This window comes from Quercus suber, unplaced genomic scaffold (assembly GCF_002906115.3).
Source record: "Quercus suber isolate HL8 unplaced genomic scaffold, Cork oak 2.0 scaffold_4, whole genome shotgun sequence".
In the NCBI taxonomy this organism is placed as follows: domain Eukaryota; kingdom Viridiplantae; phylum Streptophyta; class Magnoliopsida; order Fagales; family Fagaceae; genus Quercus; species Quercus suber.
The window spans coordinates 1,138,880-1,155,205 of record NW_027069470.1 but is presented as its reverse complement, the minus strand read 5'-3'; the positions used below and the strand labels follow the sequence as shown (position 1 = coordinate 1,155,205).

The following is a 16,326-nucleotide window of genomic DNA, read 5'->3' as shown; positions in this document are numbered from 1 at the left end:
CTAATGAATTTAGACATGACTGTAAAAATTTAGATATGGTTGAATTTATTTACAACTTACCACCACATTTTACATAATTGAAGCAATGATAAACACAACTTTTTCCAACATTTTTATAGCTTTTTAAAAATAATAAACGATAAACTAAGGAACTTCACCTTTATGTTTATTATCAACATGTGGAAAATTTTATCAGGTGTATTTTATTATTTTATTTTTTCACTTATTGTTTCACCTAAAACACTTGACACAAGATTTTCATCCATATATACAAAACTCTCAATCAAAAGTGGGAGAAATTCAAGGAAAAAAAAAATCCATCAATTTACTTATTTAGTGAGTTTTGGCTTTATGTTATCCTTGTCCCTTCACACATTGTTGGACAAATTGCTTTAGTCCCTTCTTCGTGTGGGTTTTCTTCTCATTTTTCTCCTTTATTTTTCTCTCTGCCTCTAATTGCTCCTCCAACTGCAAACACAACCGATACAATACATTGGGCACATCAGATTAACATACACCCTATCCTCCCTATATCATTAATCAAACGATCAGAATTGGTTCATGTAATTTTTATATCCTAGGTTTTTACCTTTAGTACACGTTCTTCTGCATGATCAAGCCTCTCTATGAGTGTTCCTTTCACTTCAGCCTCAATCTTCACATGGTTGATCGGACGGCAGCGCTTCTCTAGGCTCCTTGGGGAAAAATCAAGGGACGATGACATCTGACTTGATGTTGTGGATGCACACGAGCTCTTTGGGGACTTGTTACACCCTCTAATTTCCTCCAAATGCCTCAACTGATGCCATGTAATTGACAAATGCTTATCAAAAGTTGTACATAAAATAAATAAATAAATAAAATTTCAATCTTTTTTTCCTTCAATGAAAAAAATAAAGTCTAATTTTTTTTGAAGCCCAAAGTCTAATTCAATTTTAACAATGGAATAATTTGGTCCATTCATTTATTTTCTGCTATTAGTTTTCATATCTAAAAGGGTATTTTTATTTTTATTTTTATTTTTTTAAGAAGAAAAGATATTAAACTTTATTAAGACAAAACATCCAAATTAGTCAGAATAACTGATCAAACTTGTGGAGGATTATCCTCTTTTCACACACCACAGTCTGGGTAAGTCTGGGCAATTAACTGCTAATCTAGCCAAATTATGAACTACTTTGTTGCCATCTCTTCTTATATGAGGGTAGGTCAATTTTTAGAAATTTTTTTTTATTGGATTGAAGCTTGAAAACACTTATATTTTTTAGTATCTTATTGATATTTGAGGCATTACGTTGCATAATACAAGTAACATGAAAATAAGTACCCTATGTATGATGTAATCAAAATTAGGTAAAATAAAAACTAATTATTAGAGAAATAATAGAGGTGATTACAACTTGATTAATGATGTAATGACCAAATAATTTCTTTATCAGTTGACCCTAATTAAGGAACAAGGCGTGGCTTTTGAAACAAGTTAGTAATTATTTAGGACAGTGATTCTCATCATTTATCTATTGAAGCATAATTTTCATATTTTTTGAATATGAGATAAAAGTTTCTTAGTTTACTTGGACCAAGCTATATAAGCCTCGAAGTTATTTGGGGCAACATTTGACAAATTTTTAAGCTAATGTCATTCTCACCACCATAAGTACTGCCTAGACTTGATCTTGGTTTATCTCTAGGTATAATGTCTTTATCAAGCTTTTCCAAAAGAGAAAATGATTTCCTACACAATGATATATATCAAGTTTTCGGAAAACATAATGGTGATTAAGACTTTGTGACTCTTTGTCAAAAAGAAGAAAACATTTCTAATTAATGGAGCCTATCACCAAGCTTTTCTAAACACAAGCAAAGTATCTCCAATTCCCAAAATCAATAAAGCTTAGTAGATTGATCAAGCTTTCTATCATAGAAGTGAATTCAATATATACCGCATATACATTCCAAAACAAAGAATAGAATCCCCTATAAGTTAAAATGGAGAAAAAAAAATTTATTAGTTAATCATTTTCAGCTAAGTTTTTGTTTCTCTCTTTTTAGTACTGTATAGTGTACATTAAATGATGTGATATATTGAATATTATATTTTATTTGTAAGATTATATTTCTTTCTATAGCTCTATGCATGACCTAGTGTTTAATTCTTCGTCTGAATTATAAATACATCTCAATTATAAATATATTAAATCATTACAAGAAAATGTATTTTTAGTGACGAAAAAATTCGTCACTAAAAGTCCAGTTTTTCGTCACTAAGAACCTTTAGTGACGAAATTCGTTTCGTTGCTATAGCCCCGTCGCTAAAAGTCCTGGTAACGAAAAATTTCGTCACTAAAAGTCCGATTTGTTTTAAAAAAAAAAAAAAAAACTTTTAGCGACGAAAACATTTCGTCGCTAAATGTTTTCCTCACTAAAAACAGTATTTAGTGACGAAAATATTTCGTCACTAAAACCATTTTAGTTTATTAAATCATATTTAGTGACGAACAATTTTGTCACTAAAACTATTGTCGGGTACATATAGTGACGAAAAAAATTCATCACTAAAACTATTTTTAAGAAAGTCCATGCACATATAGCGACGAAAATTTTCGTCACTAAAACTATTTCTTACAAAATTCCACTGCATTTAGTGACGAAATATTTCGTCACTAAAACAATTTTTTGTTGCCATATTTGTGACGAAAAAATTCGTCACTAAAACTTATTTTCTGTTTTTATTATTTTCATGACTTTGATATTAACTTATAACCTGTCATTACATTATTAAAACCTTATATTTGATTAACACATTTATTTCAACAACACATTTATAAAAAATCGATCCATACATTCCACAAGTTAAAATTTAAACAAATATCAAATTCAAACTCCTTCCATACAATAATTGTTTGCAACACATACAATAACGTAAGATGTTTTATAACAATACAAAAAATGTAGCATAATATAATTAGAACCCCCTAAAGCCAAAAGATGTCCACATATGTCTTCAAATAATGCCAAAAGTAAATCCCCTAAAGCCACCAATAAGAAATCTGCACAAATATAAAAACACTACTACATTAAAATCGTAAAGTAAAAACATTAACTATATTATAAAAAAATTTCTAACAATTAGTTTCAAATGATACATAAAAAATGAAGTGTTACCAATAAGTGATTTAACTTGAAGATGAAGCACCCCCATAGTTAAAACCGTCATCATAACCCTTGCTCCTCAAAAAATTAAGAATATTCTTTTGGATCTCATCTTGCTTAGCTCGCACCTCTTGCTCCTTAGCTCGTGCCTCTTGCTCCTTAGCTCGCTCCTCTTCGTCCCTAACTCTTGCCTCTTTGAGCTCAATTATCTCATTTTCTAACCGATGAATATACTCTACCGAGGCACTAGATGAGGCAGTGGTTATCAGAGAAGAGGAAGGTCTCATGCCAAGTCCTTTTACAATACCGAATTTTTTCTTAAAAACCAAGTTTGAGATTTCCTCTTGTGTAAGGGGAATTGCATTAGGATCTTGACAGTGATCCTCTTGCACTTTGAGAATAGTTTCCTACCATTTGAAAGAGGAAAAAAAAAAAAAAAACAATCACAACATTAATACTACATATGTAATAACTTTACAAACATGATAAGAATGGAATAAAAGGGATGAAATGATACACATACATATGTCGCTTCATCGTCATGGTGTATCCACTTATTTGTGTTTGGATTAAAATGAACATCTTTGTAGACTTTTGCCAATTCAGGAACTTGACCGCCATTATTATTTGTCTAATTAATTAACATTCGAGTGTTAGTTATTTATAGTTAATTAATCACAACATGTATTATACTAAGGTTTAAAAAATTGACTAAAACACGCACCTCCTCATCAACCCTAACAACAAGTGCCTTTGTCCCGCATCTATGTTTGCCTGAAGTTTTGCTTCTATTAATAGTGTAATATTGCTTTTAATCTCAATTTACATAGCTAATGTAATATTGCTTATAATCTCAATTTACATAGCTTGGATCCAGTGTTTATATAATTAAATTGAACTTGTCAAGATAGTAACACGTGTTCACTTTTAGTCATGTAATTATCTCAACGAATTCAGTACCAATCCAAACTCAAAATTGAATCCGAATTTACCTAAAAAAAAATTGAATCTAATTATGTAAGAGAGACCTACTATGTTATCCAGATGATCAAGCCTAGAAAGAATGGATTCCTTCATGACAGCCATCAGCAAATATAGCAAATACACAATGGAAACAAACTGAATTCCTTTGTTCCTTTGCTTCTCTCTCTCTCTCTCTCTCTTTTTTTTTTTTTTTTAAAAAGGGTGAGATATTAATAATTACATCATGCCACGTGTCCATCATCTAGAGTAGGTGTCAATAGAGGAAGATGACACGTGGAAGATATATGGGTATGGGGGTTTAAAGATGAGGATAATGATCATGCATGATGCACCATACATAAGCAGTGGCGACTCCAGGAATTTTGTCCAAGGTGTTCCTATTCTACTTTGAAAAATTTTTGGGTTATTTCGGTCTATTTCAGGTGTTTCGAGACATTTCGGTAAATACCGGCTGAAATTTAAGATTTGGCCGGCATGAAGTTTGTGCTTAAAAAAAAAAAATGGCCTTAAAACCAAAACAAATTTGCATTTTGTACACCAAAAAACCTCAAAAGGAAAAAAAATGAAAAGAAATGAAATGAACAAAGGTAACTGTACAATAAACTATAAGTTTATTTGAAATATTAATAAAATTATTAATTATTATTGTTTAGTTGTTTCATTAATTTGTTTGTCTTTTATAAACTATAATTATAAAATTTTTTGTTTTATTAATTATAAAATTATTAATTGTTGTGGCCTAACATAATTTAATTTGTTTGTCTTTTATAATGTATTGGTCAATTATACTGCTTTAATTATTGTTGTTTAGCCTAATTATAAACTATATTGCTTTAATTTATTTGTCATTAATTATACTGCTTTAATTTATTATATTGTTTAGCCCCATGTGCACTTTAATTTATTATATTGTTTAGCCCCATGTGCACATTACACTAAAAGAGCCTCATGTGCAGTACAATAACGTAATGTGCAACCCAACCTCATGTGCCCATCCCACCCCACCCCACACAAAAGACAAGCACGCCTCATGCCTCTGCCAATTAGAAAATTTCACAATCACACATTACACTAAAAGACAATTAATATCTCAATAACACCAACACCAACACCAACGGATAAGATAAACTGATAAAGCCAAATTCAAAAAAAGTAAAAAATAGACAAAATATTAATAAAGTTAAAGACTTAAAGTTTGGCCAATAAGCCAATCACAGACAGACTCATAGTTCAAGAATCAAAAGAGTAAAGAGGGAGAGTTAGTCTTTTTTTTTTGATAAACTGAGAGTTAGTCTTATTAAATAATAAAGAGAGAGAGAGAGAGAGAGAGAGAGAGAGAGAGAGAGAGAGAGAGAGAGAGAGAGAGAGAGAGAGAGAGAGAGAGAGAGAGAGAGAGAGAGAGAGAGAGAGAGAGAGAGAGAGAGATGCTTTCCGTGGGGTTGGCTCAGTTACATTTTTTTTTTTTTTGCTTGAAAGTAGAGCAAATAATTTTTTTTTTATTTTTTAAATTTGAGGGTGTTCCTAATACAGAGAAAATATAAAAAATTTTAATTATTATATATAAATTTTTTTTTCATGTTTTTTTTTCAGGTCAGGCAGTTAGGGTGTTCCTGGGAACACCCTGAGCTACACGTGGTGTCGCCACTGCACGTAAGCCATGCAATGGATGAGGAATGGGCACGTACATATTTTGTATTATGGTGTTTTTTTTTATTATAGGTTGGTGGTGTCAAATACATACTGAAACAGCTATGTTATGTTTGAATGTTTGTTCATGATGAAGATAAGAAAGAGGGGAATATTTTAGTTCTAGATGGGCCTTTTCATTACAAAGCATGCGGGCTATAGCTGCATTTATAAAAATGTGGCTATAGATACACTATAGCCCCGTTTGTTATAAATGCAGCTAAAATTATGAATCTATAGCTGCGTTTTATAAAACGTAGCTATAAGACAGTTCTGTAGCAATGTATTTAGTGTTTGCAGCCGCATTTTATCAGGTTGGGCCTATGGCCGCATTTGAAAAACGTGGCTATATATAGGTCCAACCCAATTTGAGCTTTCTTTTTTTTAAAAAGAAGTTCTACAGTCGCGTTTAGAAAACACGGACATAGGTACTCTTAAAGCTGCATTTTACAAAAACGCAGCTTAAAACCCTCAGATTAAAAAAAAAAAAAACCCTTAGACCCTCAAATTTCTCTCTCTCTAACTCGGTCTCTCACCTTCTCTCTCACTCTCTCCTAGCTGCCACCACCACAATCTATGCTCTTTTTTTCTAGTTATCCAAACAAACACCTTCCTCTTCAGCTCCCTTTTCCTTTATTCTCAGATTTACGCCTTCGATTCTATTGTAATTCCGATTTTGGTGAAGTGGATTTGATATTCGCTCATTCTTTGATTCAAAATCAATTTGAGGTTACCTTTGCTTCTTTCTCTTCTCAATTTTTTTTTCTTTGTGGCACTGAAAATGGCGAGCCCCAAGAATCCAAACGGTTCTTCGCCGGCGAAGAGGTTTAGCATCACAAAGCCAATCTCCGTTGCCAATCCTACTGAGATAGATCTTATACGCAATATAGATTTGGAAAAGGTAAATTTTCTATGTGATTTGGCTAAATTCGGATTATATTGAATTTGCTTATGTATTGAATCTATGTTGTTTGTAGTTCTTGCTTGATTTGTGCTGAGTGTGAGGAAGAAGGTGAGAGGAGAGAAGAGGTTATGGCTCGCATTGGTGAGGTAATTTTCTGGTTTCTTTGTATTATTGACTATTTATTTGAGGAAATAGTGTGTGTTCTTACTATATATGATTACATTTCACATTCAATTTGGTGATCATTTCTAAGATATATGACTTTTCTATTGACTAAAATGAATTAATGGGAATTGTTTTCTAGTGTTTACACTTTACTGTCCATTTAATTGTCTTTTTCCGAGATTGAGATTAACAAATTACTTTTTTTTTTTTTTTTTTTTTTTGGAGGTTGCTATTTTTTTCCTTTCCAGAATTTAGATATTATATTAGTTTGTTGTTCTTTTTTCTTTTTGTTTAAAAAATTCAAGATAAAGGTTGGTGTTAAATTGATTTGTTATTGGGCTTCTTTAAGAGGTTCAAAGTTTTATTTTAGGGAAGTTCCTCAACTCCTGGGTTCATTTGAACCCCCTGAAGACAATGTGGCTCTGCCATTGAATTTAAGTATGGCACTGTGTCCTAAAAGATTTAGCGGTATCAAAGATTATCATGAAGTTCATATATATTGTAATTTGTGTTTTATGGATTGAGAGTTTGTTTGTGTAATTCAGGAAAATTGTGGGGATACTATTTGCACTTTGCAAACGGTTAAGGGTCAGAAGCAGAATCTGGAGGAAAGTGAGCAGTTGTTGAATCACCAGAGGGTTGGGTTACTTGTATTTGAAATTTTTTGCAATATGTGCTTTACTTGTTCAATATGTGTTCATGTTTTTTATTTTGAATTTCATTAACAGGGATTTGATTGCAATATAGAAGTTCTATTAAAGAACTTGCAAAGTACAGAAGTTATGTTTTGTTTAATGGACATGTAAGTTGACTTGGGAAACAATGCTGAGTCAATAGTATCAATTTTCGTTTTAGTTTTAGTAGTCCTTTTTATCCTGCCATCATAATTACATACTTTGTCATTTTCATTTTAAAATATCTTCTTAGGGGAAAAGAAACTGAAACAGAATGAAGAAAAAAAAGCCATTTGGTGTAGAAGTTAGAAGATATTAGTGACGAATTGAGTATAATCGATGATATGATCTTCGATGTGAATAAGTGTACTACTATTACTTCTTTGATGCTGAATGCATTTAAGCCTAGAATGCAAAGGCTCACCTCTTTTTCGAGTTTTTTCTTTACCTTAGTTTGTGTATGTGAATTTGACTATCTAGTATACTTGTGTTATTGCAACATGTGTCTTACTTTGTGTAAAGTTTTGAATTTTCAAATCCCCAAGTTTTGTTGGGGATTTGAAACATGTATATGTGAATTTGATTGTCTAGTCTACTTGTGTTATTGCAACATACGTCTTACCTTTTTTTTTTTTTGGTTTGCTTTAGTAGAATTTTCTGAATAGATTTTGTTGGGTTCCAAGACTTTAGGTTTAAATGTATTAGAACTTCATTTTGTAATGTTAGCAAAGCATGATCAAAACGTTTAGTCTTGTTTTAGACTTGATCGAAGTATGTTTATGTGTAAAGTTGGAATCAAGTTTACTGCAGGATTTACTGTGTAAATTTGCCTAGCTCGATCGATCGAAAATTAGACTTGATTGATCGAAGCTCGTGCAGATTGTTTTTCTGCAGAATTTTCCAACTCAGTCCAAGCCCGTTTGACGTGTAAGGTTTTATGTTTTGCCTTAAGTATAAAAGAAAAAACCCCAGTCATGTTTTTATGGTTGTTACAGTTGTTGTTTATGTTGTGTATGTGAATCTCTTGTGAGATCTAGAGGTGTTTACCTTCACATATACTTAGGGTTATCAAAAATCAAGATTTATGTCAAGAGCTTGATGATCATTCAGTTGCTGCATTAAGAGCTTAAAGATACACAAGCGGGAATGCTTGTACATGCTGTGAATCCAAGAAAGAAGTAGTTCGTGGACTCGGAGCTGTCATGTGGTCGTGGTAGTAAGTTTTCTACTCGAGGTAGCAATAGGATGTTAGTGGTCTAAGTCGCTATTATGTAAATTTCAATTCTTTCATAGTGGATTTGTATTACCTTGAGGATAGCTAGGTTAAATTCTCCCTAGGTTTTTTACCGGTTTGATTTTCCAGAGTTATCATATCGTTGTGTTATTTATTTTTTGCACTTTATAATGATATGTTATATTTGTGTTAACCTAGATCTGATAATTTGATTAAGTAATCACTTGACTAATTAACTAGGTTAATCTTTTTTTTCTTTTTCTTTTTTTTTTCTTTTTTTTGAGAAAGAATTAACTAGGTTAATCTGGTTGTATTTTAATGGGTCTAAAATCGTACAGATTTTTTAGCTAATTTTGTTTTCCTTATATTTAGAATCACAGAGTTTTGAGTTTTCAGGTAACAAAATTTTCTAAATTATTGGAAATTTGAAACAGATATTTTAAAAAAGAATCAAATTTTTGTGACTATGTATTTGAGTTTACATTTAATTTTTCAGACACTATTCAGGGCTCAAATGTTTGACCGCTAGTTTAAAAGTTTTAGATAAAAGACTTTTCAAGGGATGTCTTGGACATCGTTAGGGTTTGCATCTGGTTTATTTAGTTCTATTTCAATGGCCCCTATACGTTGTTATCACTATTTAAGGTACTATAAACTTATTGGCAAGTTAATTTTGCATGAAGAACATTGACTTTTTTACCAAACATGTTTCTGTAAAACCTTTCAGTTGTTTCAATCTAGCTACTACTTCCATAACATTATATCCTCATGATTTTGCAAGATTGTTCAGGTAGAAAATATGGTTACTTACTTACAAATGTTGTCATCGATTCAGAATTTTTGTCAATGAAGTATCTAAGCCTCTGTGATTAATTCACAAGAACAGTGGAATAACTGGTGTTTCTTAAGGATATTTCTTACGTACACTTGTATCTGATCTCAAATTCAGATATTTTGCTCACATAAAACTTGTCTTGAGATAATATTTATTTATTGTTTTCTCCTCTCTTTGACCTCATTTGTGTGGGATCAAGTCTGATTCAATTAAAAGTGGCTTTTGATAATTTGTTTGGCTTCTTCATTTAGGTCCACTTCCTGTCATTGCATTCTGTACAACTCCCAAGTTCTAAAGTAAAGCCAGAGTTGATATATATGGCATCTCCATGAAATGAAGTCATGTGTTAATCCAGTTTTAAAAAGACTCTTTGGTTCCTTCTAATCTTCTCTCCAAATTGCTTCTATTTATTATGTGCATCATGCTTGCAAGAGTTGACATTAAATCTTAGTTTTAAGAAAATTTACTATAGCACTCAGAGAATCTTTCATGATAGCTTAAGGAGAGCTATACAGGCGTCTGTTGCCATGAAAGACTCATTCTCCCTGCACCTTACTAGTTTTAAAGAACAGTTTTACCAATAAATTTTTTTTTTTTGATGTTTTGTAATTTTCTTATAAAAGGGTAACCTTATTTGGCTATGTTCTTCAGGATATTCTCTAGAATAAATTGGCCTAAATCTTTCTCGGAACATCATTAAACAGTGAAAAACAAGGTATCCTCGTAATCTCTATTTGCTTATGAAATTTATAAATATCATTTTAGGGCGAAGATTTGGTTTTCATATATCTAAAGATGTATAATTAGTATTTAAGATCAGACCAATATGTACTAATTTAAATCTATCAAAAGTACATCTTAACCAAAAACATGATTCTAATCTAATTCAATGGGGGTGCAATATTGACAGCTTTGCCACGTTAAATCTATTTCAAATATAAGAATAGGGAGCATTATATTCAATCACAACAATCTTGTTAAAAACCTTTTCTTTTATATTTAAAGAATTGGTTGAAGAGGAAAGAATGGTAAGACCTTGCTAAGCTGGTTTGCTCTTCGTATGTCCCTTTCCTAATTCCAGGTTTTGTGCATTATACGTTTGAATTTAAATTGAGATTCAAGGATCATATAAGGTAAAAAAAACTCAGAAGGCTTGAGGAGCATGGCCCCCTTGAGTAGTAGGTATATTCAATGCATAAGATTCATGAATCAATACTTTTTTAGTGTAGATATATCTGATGTATAAGATAATAATTGCTTGAGCAAGTCTATAAAGTGTCACCACTAATGAATCTAGAGATTAGAGAGTTCATACATGTGGTTGCACCTAATTTCGTCTTGAGAAAATCTCTCAATTTACCCTCATTGCCTTGAGTAGACCTATAAGTATCACCTTACTCTAGTGCAAAGGCATGACATTCCCAACAAGGGTAAGGGTTGGCTCTAGTTAGTGCATTGGAGCTACATAATTTAGACACATGGCAAACATCGGACCCGTGTCCATATCGTTAATTTGGCTCAAGTACACTAGAGCACTAGAGGTAAGCTGAGTCCTTAAAAAGGATCCAGTGTATTATTAGCTGCCTAGTTGGAAATATTTGCAAGATAACATATAGTTTAAGGTGTTACAAATGAATAGAACAAGTTAAACTAAGAAGAAACCTTTATTTCATTATCTTCTTTTTTTTTCTTTTTTTTTTTTATTTTTTTAAATTTTGAACCAGGTTTGGTTAATACAATATTATCCTCTTTTTTTTAAATGCTTGAACCAGGTATGGATAACATAATATCACAAAGCAATGGCAACCCATCCATACCTCATGAGAACTATACTATTGATAGGTTTAAACCTACCACGTGTTTTGTAGATCTATGGGTTTGCTATTTTGATTTGGGTTTTGGGGTTTGGTTGAATGGATGTCTTCAAAATTGCATGTGGTTTGGATTTAAATTTTGGTGGGTGACCTTTTGGATTTGCGGTGGCCGTGTGGCAACCATGGGTTGTTGTTGCACAAAGTCGAAGGTGGTGGCAGTCGTTGGTTGTTACTTCACTGGGTCAAAAGTGGTGGCAGTCGTGGTTGGTTGCTGCACAAATGTTTTTTTTTTTTTTTTCTCTCTTTTCCTTTTGTTGCTGCACTGGGTTCGAGGTGGTGGCAACCATGGGTTGTAGATGATGTTACTGTTTTTAGTTGGTAGAAAATAGGGGGGAGAGAGTGAGAGTTCATGCTAAACTAACCTTTAGTAGTGATGGTTGTTCAATGGAGTTGCTAATTCCGGTGAAGACTTATGGGTTTTACAGGTGGCTAGGTTTGGTGAGAGAAAGGGTACTACACAGCCATATGATCAATTTTTTTTACTTTTTTAAAAAGACACAGTGAGTACAATATTGGCAGGACATGGGTGCGACACCAATAGGACATGGGTACGGCACTGCAAATGAAGTGTTGGTACCTCCTAGACTTATGACTAGCTAAGTTTGCCCAGACATTCTAGCTATTTGTGATTCTGGTCTTAATTGCCTGTTTAACTCCTATGCATTGATTATGCATGAATGGTTGATGTTTGCAAGGTAAAAACTCTAATCTTGAGAATTTAGCCATTTGATGAATGTATTATAATCTCGAGAATTCTCATAAGTAATACTGTAAAAATTTAAAAGAAATGTATGAAGCATGCTGTGCAACATGTAAAGGTGAATTGATTAAGTTAAATGCAAGTTCAGATAGAAACAAGTTTAACTGAAAGGAGTAAGATACACGTATGTATATTTTAATTACATTATCTAGTTGTGCACTCATAATTTTTGTTCTTAAATTGGTTTCTTTATTTTGCAGGTCTTGCCACCTCCAAATGTGACTGGTGCCCTCCATGTTGGCCATGCCCTTACTATTGCCATAGAGGTCCTGTGGTCACCTAAAATCTTATGTTTATGCTATACATCTTCCATCTTGCGGTTTTTTAATATGAAATGGTATATACTACATGCAAGATACAATTGTTCACTGGCGAAGAATGTTAGGATACAATACTATTGCCATAAACTCTCTTCTTGCAAAGTTTTTCAAGAGTTTGTATTAGAATAGATTTTATTGTATTCAACAAGTAAATATAAGTTGAGTGATTTATGACTTCTCTCATATGTTCATTTGTTTGTTGTGGTTTTGTCACAGATTGCCAAATGAGGAGATTGTTAGGACATATGTGGTTCACTTGTTAAGAACATATGTCATTCTTTTATGTAATTGGCTAATCCTTCGACAAAACGCACTTTACTTGTAATTGAGTAGCTCTAGGTGTTTTTAATACTTCAAGAAATAAGGTTTCAAGATCAAGTGTTGAAGTCATCAAGTCTGTCCAAGAAACAAGCTGAGAAAATGCAAGTTCATTAAAGTTCGACAGCTAGCATGTGTCGAGGTTTAGAAAGTTGTTCAGCCCGTGTTCTCGACACCTACTCGACACCTCCTATCTGTCAAGGTTTATGAAATTCAGAATTCTGATATGATTTTCTTGGAATCCGTAAATGTGTCTTTGGGCTTTCTTTTCTCCTAACCTTACCCTAGACATATAAAAGGATTGTTTTAAGGACCGTCAAAAAGTTCACAAGTTGCACAAGCAATGAGCAAAGTTTGTTCAAGCAAATTGTGACCGAAGACAAAATTTTGTCCTAGTTCATCATTCTTGAAGAAGTTGCTGTGTATGTGCACCTTTGGGTTTTGTGACCAAGCATCTTCTTGATCTCTATCGTTGGGATGAACTGAAGAACTTTGCAGCCAACAATCTTCTCTAGTTGGTTATTGAAGTCGCGTACTGGGATCTGCGCATTGGTTAGTCACGTTCTTGGGAGCCGTGCATTAAAAGGAGAAATTGTCACTACAGAACAAGTCTAATTGGGTATTGGGGTAAGGGTTCAACTGTAGGTTGGTATAAGGTACTGTGATTCCTTTACTTGTAACTACTTGTTGTGATAATAGTAGAATTTTGGGAGTGGTGAACTAAAAATCATCCGGTGGGGTTTTTGCCGTTAGGTTTTCCCCATTTGTAAACAAATCACTGTGTTATTTATTTTTCGCTGCATAATTAGTTTATTGGTGATTTGTTTATGCTACCACGTGTTTGCATGTTAGTTAATTTAATTAATTCACTTGGCTAAATTAATTGGTTAATTTATCACTAGTGGTCAATTCGTTTTTGGCCTATCAGTAAGTACTAAGTTGTTATTTACATTTCAATGTAATTTGGGGGTTGTGGTTGGTGAGCTCACTTTCGAATTTTGGCTTCTTCTTCAACTGTTCTTGTTTACATGCTTTTTGCTTTTTGTTGTTGTTGTTGGAATGTTTTTAATTGGAGTTGAGATTGGCAGTGGCTTGATGATGTTTTCATATTTTGCTGATATTCCTATTCTACATACATCACAGTAATTTGTGAATACAAGGGTTTTAGAAATAACTATACATTAATTTTGTCTATTTTAAAATTATATAGTATGATGATGTCTAGTTTGCCTTTTTGTAAGTGTTTCCACCACTTAAAAACAAAAAAGTGAGTTTATTTCACACATACTATTGTTACTTGAAAATCATAGGAGAAATATATGGATTATTTATTTATATAGCCTTAGGATTATCAATGTGTGCACCTGCCTTTTTTCCTCATTTTGTGGCATCTTACTTGATGATTATATAGCCTTAGGATTATCAATAAAGCCTTGTAGACAGGCATTTTCCATTTGGCCAGAAAAAAAAAAAATGCGGCTATAGACCGAATTGACCTATAGCCACGTTTTCAGGAGCTATAACTGCATTTTTAAAATGCGGATGTGGGACCTTTTTTTTTTTTTTTGATAGTGTTTTCTTGAATCTCTGCCATGGAACTAAAACTCCGGAAGTATGGAACTCACTTTTTTTATTCATAGTTCATGGTTCATATCTAGGATGTACGAACGCTTTATTTAGGACGTTGTACCCGTATCGTATTTACATTGCAATGGTGTTCTATTTGTCATACTATGTTATAATTTTTTAAAAATTGTTCTTGTCACCGTATCGTACTTGTACCCATTTCCGTGTTCATATATCACAGGTTCTTAGTTCATAAACCATCTAGATTTTCTAGAGTTAAAATCTATGCTTTTTTTTTTGGTAAATTGCAAATTACACCCCTAAAGTTTGGGAGTGTTTAGATTTTACACCTGAAATTTCAGAATTTGGATTTTACCCCTTAAAGTTTGGAAGTATTTGGATTTTATATCCATAAGTTTTGAAACTTTAGGGTGTAAAATCCAAACACTCCTAAAGTTCAGGGAGTAAAATTCAAATTCTGAAATTTCATGATGTAAAATTCAAATACCCCCAAACTTTTGGGGTGTAATTTGCAATTTACTTTTTTTTTTTTTTTTTTTTTTTTTGTAACTCTACAATATTCTTAATATATATATATATATATATATAGAAAATTATTCTTAAAATCTTGATGATTCATTGATAAATGGGTAGTTTAATTTTGAATCATATTATTAGTGAATAATTAAACAAATATTTATTTTTACTGTTTTATCATTTAAAGCCTAAATTATAAGTTATACTATTTTTCTTTGATCTATTTTCCATTCAATCTTTTAAGTTTTCATTTTTTTTCATTTCATTACTTTTTAACTTCCACTAGTTTCCAATATAGTTAATTTGTCTAATCAAATATTATTAGCTCCACCACAACGATATCATTTTGATTTTTTTAAATGGGAAAGATACTAAAACGATAAAGGAGGTGTGTCGAAATTAGATAAATGGACTAAATTAAAAACATTTTAAGCTAAAAGAACTTAAACAAAAAATAATAGTAAAATTCAAAGACTGAATAAAAGTATGTCAAAGTTAACAAATGTCCTAAGGACATTAGTTTAAGAACTTTTTAAAACATTTTATGAAAAAATGATAAAACAATTAAATTTCTTGATAGCTTTTTATATTTCTCATAAAAGTGATGTTAAAAACTAATATAGTTTATTAACAATTGGCCTATGGACACCTATTAACAAGACCCATCAAATATAAACTTTCTTTTATTTATGCATGTCCAAGATTTTAAGAAACTCTACATTGAAATTACCTAAAAAAAATCAATGCGTTCACACCCATTGCAATGTCCAAGATTTTAATGAAACTCTACATTGAAATTAACCCAAAAAATATCAATGCGTTTACCACCATTGCACTGACATAAAATGAACAAGTTGTTAGTTTGTTTTTTATATAGTTTTTTTTTTTTTTTTTTTTTTGGTGTGTAGTCTGTACCATATGTGATAGTAAACTATAGGTTTGATGTGTGAGAATGAGTAGCTCCACTGTTGGGGAAAAGCTTGTATTTGGATTAGAGGGCTCATTTGGTACTATTTCTTAAACAACAATTTTTAGCATTTAAACACTACAATATGTATTTTCAATATACTTTTTAAACTACACATATTTTCATAATATTTAAACAACTGTATTAAAAAAAAAATTTAACAATTAACTTTCAGTTTTTTCATTTTTCAATTGTTTTGCCATCTTTGAACAGGAGTCAGTTTATATCTTTTTAAAATGGATGCCTACTCCCAAGTCCCAAAGCTATATAGCTCCTCGTTAGTTGTGATTCTTTAATTCTTTATGAAAAACTTTTATTAACAAAGAGACATCCGATCCTCAACCAAAAA

The 16,326-nt window shown here is 31.9% G+C and overlaps 1 protein-coding gene and 1 long non-coding RNA gene across 2 annotated transcripts; both read right to left on the bottom strand.

Annotated features, from left to right (window-relative positions):
* Window positions 1–354: 354 nt before the first annotated feature.
* LOC112038758 (uncharacterized) lies at window positions 355–4,239 on the bottom strand. Its single transcript, XM_024071599.1, has 3 exons — window positions 4,186–4,239; window positions 591–799; window positions 355–481 (listed from the first exon to the last, which is right to left on the bottom strand). The coding sequence occupies exons 1-3, from the start codon at window positions 4,237–4,239 to the stop codon at window positions 355–357; spliced, it is 390 nt and encodes a 129-aa protein (XP_023927367.1).
* Window positions 3,533–3,896, bottom strand: LOC136066710 (uncharacterized). The gene is made up of 3 exons (XR_010628204.1): window positions 3,878–3,896; window positions 3,677–3,784; window positions 3,533–3,560 (listed from the first exon to the last, which is right to left on the bottom strand). It is a non-coding gene; the product is annotated as an uncharacterized LOC136066710 (long non-coding RNA).
* Window positions 4,240–16,326: the final 12,087 nt, after the last annotated feature.